Source organism: Castanea sativa, chromosome 11 (assembly GCF_040712315.1).
Source record: "Castanea sativa cultivar Marrone di Chiusa Pesio chromosome 11, ASM4071231v1".
Taxonomy (NCBI): domain Eukaryota; kingdom Viridiplantae; phylum Streptophyta; class Magnoliopsida; order Fagales; family Fagaceae; genus Castanea; species Castanea sativa.
Genome location: NC_134023.1, coordinates 50,018,211 through 50,025,078, shown reverse-complemented (window position 1 = coordinate 50,025,078; position 6,868 = coordinate 50,018,211). Strand labels below are relative to the sequence as shown.

Here is a 6,868-nt window from a genome sequence, read left to right as displayed (position 1 = left end):
ATAGTAACAACCTTAATAATTGTTGCTCTGAGTGAAAAAGGACAATGGCGATGGTGCTTGTTACTTGTGACCAATAATGCACAAATTAATGACAAGTAAATGCGACAGTTGTATGTTAATTTGTCAGAAAAGACGTCATGGTTATGACGTAGAAAAAATAAGGGTCGGGGGGTTCACTCAATAAATAGGAGGGCAAGAAGGTTTTGAGAATTGCTATGAAGTGTACAGAAGTAGAAGATTGTTTCTTAGATGAGTCAGTTTAAGCCATGAGTGAGAAGTGAGAGACTCAAATAGTCTTAGCCTTGCTTCGTTGGACATGATCTCTATCATATTCTGCTGTTTCTTGGAGTTAAGTTTAGAAGGCTGAAGCATCTCCTTCAAATACAATTTGCAGGTTCTTTGCTCCATCCTTTCACTTTATTTTTGTTTAAATAAAATTTGCAGGTGGCTGGTTCTTTAGTCCGTTTCACTGCAATTTTTTTCTACGATATAAAGTTCGCCAAAAATTGATAATTTAGTTTTTTTTTTTTACTTTTTATAGTATAGTAAGTAATTGAATTCATATTTCAAAATTCTAATTTAGGAGACGCTATTCTCTACACACAAAAATAATAATAATAAAAAGGTTTAAGAGATGTTTTTTTTCCCCTTGTTTTTTTTTTTCGTTGGAGGTAGATTTGCGTGGATATCAATTAGTTCGGTCACTTCCATTATATACTAAACGGATTGACTTCAATTTACAGGATAAATATAATTAATGAAAAGAAAAATGTTAAATTTTTTTTTTTTGGTATCCCAATAATTTAATATAATATATTGAAAGTTACAATTTACACCTTTAATTTATGCCCTTTTTACAATTACTCTTTATACTATGAGAATGCACACTTATTAAAATATACATTTTTTTGTACATTCTATCTAAACTATGAAAATACATATTTTACTCTCCTAAACTATACCATTTTTACACTTATTCACTTAAAATATGAGAATACAAGCTTACTTGCCTAAACTGTTACTCATAGGATTGGGGGTTAAGTGTTACATGTTTAATAATTTAGGGGCTAAGTGGATACTTTCATAGTTTATGGGGGCAGGTATTATACGGAAAATAATTTAGAGGGGATAAAGTATTCATTCTCTTAATTTAGGGGGTAACCGGGTAAGTATAAAAAAGGGTAAAGTGTATACTCCCATTTAATCTATACTATATATAAAAGAATTCCTCTTTATCAACTTGACTTTTATGCGGTTCAAAAATACCCTCATTAATGAAGGGTAACTTCATTTATAAATAAAATCATAAATGTTAAATAGCAAATTTTATTTTGAATTTAAAAAGAGATTTCCTAAAATTTAGGATTTTTTCAGTTTATGTTAAAAAAAGAGGGTAAATTACAAAGTTGGTCTTTATCCTTTAGATCATATCTCAATTTAGACCTTAACATTTTCATTGTATTAATTTGGTCCCTAACCTTTTTACTATTGTGTTAATTTGGTTCTTGTCGTTATCCTTTGGATGAGAAAAGCTGATGTGTCAAATGGAATAATAAAAAATAATTTTCCATGCCACATCAACTGCTAACTACACCACCATGTTAGATTAAAAAAAAAAAAAAAAACTCAAATTGAAATGTTAAATGACACATGGCAATTTACTAAGACTACGGTTTTAAAAAAGCCTACTTAATCTGTGTAATTTCCTCATTTTCTTTTCCTCACCTCACCTCTCTCTACAACATTGTCATCATCACCTAAGTACGAGAGACCCATCGATGCAAGCTTTGATTCAACCCAAGATTCCAAATAAAATAAATCCAACACCGTCTCCCTTCTCTAGACCTATTACCCAGTAAGATTAGAATTTTAAATAAGAAAAACATTGAAAACAAATTTCCAGATCTATTAATATTAATCATTGTTAAATATAACAATATAAAAATTTGAAGACAATACTAATATCAATTCATTCGAATCATCTATACATTTACAAATATAGATCACGAACAATAGGGAATATCACTACATTGCAGAAGCATTACGCCTAATCTCCAATAGTAAACAATCCTAATCGGCAACCTTGTTGCTCTCCTTTGCATCCTGTTTTACTGGGTAATAAAGTTCAGCTACCTAATCGGCTTTTTGGCACCTCCTAGCTCTAGCCGAAAACCCATCCACACCATCTTATAATTTCCACATCTTCTTGTAATCAACCCAATGTGTGTTTTGAAATTTCCTGACGTTGGTGAAGTGGACGATGGGGGTGGACCGATGAAGGACAAAAACTACTGAATTACTAACTTTAGAATTACTAATTTTAATTGGTTTTAATTTTTTATTTTTAATCTGATGTGGTGGTATAGTTAGCAGTTGATGTGGCATGAAAAATCAATTTTTATTATTTCATTTGACACATCAGCTTTTTTCATCCAAAAGATAATGGTAGGGACCAAATTGACAAGACCAAATTGACACAACATTAAATAGGTTAGGACTCAATTGATACAATTAAAAAGTTAGGGACCAAATTGAGTATAGTGTAAAGGATAAGGACCAACTTTGTAATTTACCCAAAAAAAAATTACAGTTACTGCTTATCTTTAAATTTTATCCTTTTTATTTTTTTTAAATAAAAAAAATATATTTCTAAATTATAATATATGCAAATTATTAACTTTTACTAAAAAAAATAAAAATAAAGAGAGTCTTGAAGCACACGCGTGAGAACGTGATCAGAGGTTAGTATAAAATGTTAGATAAGAATTATATGGGAACTCCAAATATCACCTTGATTTGATAAAAACCAAAAAGATTTTTTAATCATCAAGAAAAATTGTCCAATTGAAAATAAGTAATTTCCTAGAATTTATTTTCAATTGAAAATACTTTTGAGTGTAAAATATTTTATGTGAAAATGAACAGAGTTTCCCATCATGTGAGGCCGAGTAGCATAGCAGCTGTGCAACATGTCTTGAGGAACTCTACACAAGCTACTGGTCGTGTCCATTTTTCTATTATCTTACATTGTAAATAGGTTAAGAAGTCATCTGCGTCTCATATGCTTTTACTCGTATAGGTGTTAGATTGTAATTGGCTAGAGTTCTTAAAGCACTTGTTTGAGTTTGTTAGAAGTAGTTGTTTGGGTTGGGGTTCGGATGGAACTTAGACAAGTTGTCATAATGCTATATTATCTCATGTTTCACGTCTATGTATCGTCAAATACAAATCTTGTTTCATCTTTCGTATTACATTTTATATTTCACCAATTACAATTTATTATGTATTTATTTAATTTTCCTTATAAAATAAAAAGTTTAAAATGAAAAAAAGAAAATAATCAAACACAATATACCTTGATGGGTGGAACATAAAGTGAAATACAATTATGTATCCTCAGTCTAATAGTTTGTGGAACCTACAATTGTGAGACAGAGGACTACATATCTTTTGCAATAAAAAATCTGATGGTAATAATAGAAGCTATTCCAAATGGTGCTTCTTGGAATAAGTTTGGGTTTAGATCGTTTAGTGATTTTATTCTTATGCTAATGATTGTTGTTTGTTTATCATTAGGAAAAAAGGAATCTGGTATATGAAAAGATGTCCACGTCTGATGCTGATTGTTCAAATGGAAAAGAATTTCAATCCTTAGAGATTATCATTGACGGTGAAGATGTCAAGCCCGCCCAGCGGCACCCCAAGTGTTGCATCTACAAGGTCCCCAACAAACTTCGCGAGGTAAAGGAAGAAGCCTACACTCCAAAGCTTATTTCAATAGGCCCTGTTCATCACGTACACAACAAGAAGGAACATGACAACAACAACAAGGGACAGGACAACAAAAGGGAACAGGACCACAAGAAGGAACTGGAGAATACGGAAAGTCTGAAACTAAGATATTTCAAGGAATTCTTTGGCCACACAACTCGTAAAGACGTGAAGGAATTTGCACGCATCATTGAGAAAAGAGAAAAGGATATCCGCCATTGTTATGCAGACGAGATCTCTTGGCCCAAAAAGGTAGATTTCGTGACAATGATTCTAGTGGATTCTGTCTTTATCATTGAGCTCTTCTTGAGGACTGATGCAAGGCAAGAATATGAAAAGGATGACTATATATTAAGTAAACCATGGCTGGAGGAAGGCATAAAGCATGACTTGATATTACTTGAGAATCAGCTTCCATTTTTCATTCTTGAGGAGTTACATCATCACATTGAATGTTCTCCAGGCATTCGTAAGTCCTTTATTGACTTTTCCTGTAATTACTTTCTTCCCAATGACAATTGCAAGAACATACCTGAAGTGAAGGATATAAAACATTTCACTGATTTGCAAAGATATTTCTACTATTCACCCAAATTGAAAAGTAGTGACCGTACTATTGAACATCTACATAGTGCAACAAAGCTGGACACAGCAGGATTGAATTTCAAGAAGTGGAAGTTAAAATCATCAGAAGATAGACGTTTGCTGGACATTCATATCAAGAAGCCGAATCTCTCAGAAATTTGTCCACGCTTCATTTGCTCATGGCTCTTGCATTGCTTACATTTCTTGAAATTCTTTCGGTGCTTGAAATGTATGCAAACTAGCTTGGTAATCCCACAATTTGTGATAAATCATGGAACTGAACACATTTTCCGAAACATCATGGCCTTGGAGCAGTGTCATTATCCAAAAGAAGCTTACATATGCAATTATATCGTGCTATTGGATTTTCTTATAAACACTAGAGACGATGCGGAGTTGCTTGTTGACAAAAAGATTATTGTTCACTCGTTAGGCAGCAGTAAAGAAGTTGCCAAAATGGTTAACAAACTTGGCAAAGAAATTGTGGAAAAAAATTCCTGTTACCACGATCTCGCTGTAGAACTTAATAAGCACTATAAAAATTGGTGGAATAAAAATATCGCATCCTTGAAAGCAGTATATTTCCGTGATATTTGGAGAGGCACCGCAACTTTTGTTGGAATTATAGTCCTGCTTGTAACTATCGGCAATTTCCTTAGGCCTTTTGTCTATCACAGATAAGTTTCCTTTACTATGGTACTGTAATATCAGTAGGAAATCTGGCTTTGGTTGTAGTTGTTTTTGAAAATAATTATGATTAAGTTTAGCTTGTGATATCCTTTCTTTCCTAACAAGTTTTACTTTCGACTTTACATATTGCATGTTTCAAGGGTAATTTCAGCACCCATCCATATATTGTCTGAATTTGGGCTAATAAGTTTTAGCCTCTAAAAGAGTTATATCCTCCAACAATACTGCGGACACTTCCCTTATAGTTACTTTCCCATTTCACTTCAGCACCATATGTAATGTGTATATGCATACAAATTAGAGTAACGATAAAGATATAAATTATCTGTCTTACTGTTTGTATTTAACTATATACTTCACTGATTGCAATTTGTTATACACTTCGTTTGACTTTTCTTGTAAAATAACTAAAGTATAAAACGGAAAAATTTGAAGCACACCGTTAATTGTGATTGGTGAAATACAAAACGTAAAACACAAAAAGTGGGAAGACATCATTTGTATTCGTGCACATTATTTTAGCGGCAAATCTCCATGATCCAGCATGTTAAAAAAGTGCCACTTAATGTAAGGTTTGGGTGGGGCATAAACAAAGCCCAAGAAATAGACGTCCCAAAACCTATGTGCTTGAAATTTCTCATCTTATTAGTGGGCTTTAGACCCAAATATTTGACTTCATACAAACGAACTAAACGATTCGCTAATTGACCCGTCAAGCTAGATGGTCTGTTCTTAACTTCCTAAGCTTGGCTAGATGACTCGCACGGACGCACCCCAACTTGGGCTAGAGGCATTTTTTTAATATTTAAATATAAATATTTATTAATATTTATTTAACTTTTTCATATATATATTTCTTGATTTTTAAGATACATAATTATTAATCAAAACTTTGTATTCAAATTATAATTAGGGTATATTAGATTTTAAATAATTAAAAATCAAATTGTTTGAATTATATGAGAAAGATTTTTTTTTTTTTTTTTTTTTTGGTGGTATCATTGGGATGCAATAAGAAAATTTTTTTTTTTTTTAAGTTTCAACCTATGACGTCCGTTTTTGATAATAACTCTTTATCATCAGACCAAGATACCAATCAGTTTTTCGTGTAGGTGGAGATTGAACCCAAAATCTCTTATACAATCATTAGAGAATTTAGATTATATGTTATTAGTACTTTAATCAATGTTGTTCTAAAATATAATATGTGTAGAATTTATTTGTTCACAATTATTATACTTATGTTCTAATTAAAAATATATTAATCAATTTGGTTTTTTTTTTTTAAAAGGGTTAAGAAAAAAAAGGTTTTGGCTGTATCAACCCAACATATTACATGGATCATGTCATGTCAAGTCACTTAATAAACATGTCATATTAAGGTTAAAAAAGTTTAACATAATTATTAAATAAGACATATTAGGACTGATCCATGTAGTTTAATATCCTTGACTCAACACATCTGCTAACACAACCATCCTTACTTTCGAGTCATTTAATTTAAATTTTTTTTTTTTTCTTGAAAGCATGGCCAGAATCGGTAAGAATACTAACATACACAAGTTAATTTAAAAATAATAAATGAAACTACTTGATAAATATAGCCATTCTTTTAATTTCATATTTTTCATTCAAATTTATTTTATATCCATTTATATGTCTATTTACTCTTATATTTTCATTTCTATTATCTATATAGATTTTTATAAAAAATACCAATTTTCTAAAATTTTAGATCCATTTATACATCTAGTTACTCTTTTTTTTTTTTTTTTTCATTTCTACAATTTAAAAAGATTTATATTAAATACTCTTATTGATA

At 31.1% G+C, this 6,868-nt stretch overlaps 1 protein-coding gene across 1 annotated transcript; it reads left to right on the top strand.

The window, feature by feature from the left end:
• Positions 1-212: 212 nt before the first annotated feature.
• On the top strand, positions 213-5,059 carry LOC142617596 (UPF0481 protein At3g47200-like). Its single transcript, XM_075790503.1, has 2 exons — positions 213-394; positions 3,577-5,059. The coding sequence occupies exon 2, from the start codon at positions 3,604-3,606 to the stop codon at positions 5,035-5,037; it is 1,434 nt and encodes a 477-aa protein (XP_075646618.1). The 5' UTR covers positions 213-394; positions 3,577-3,603; the 3' UTR covers positions 5,038-5,059.
• The last annotated feature ends 1,809 nt before the right edge of the window (positions 5,060-6,868 follow it).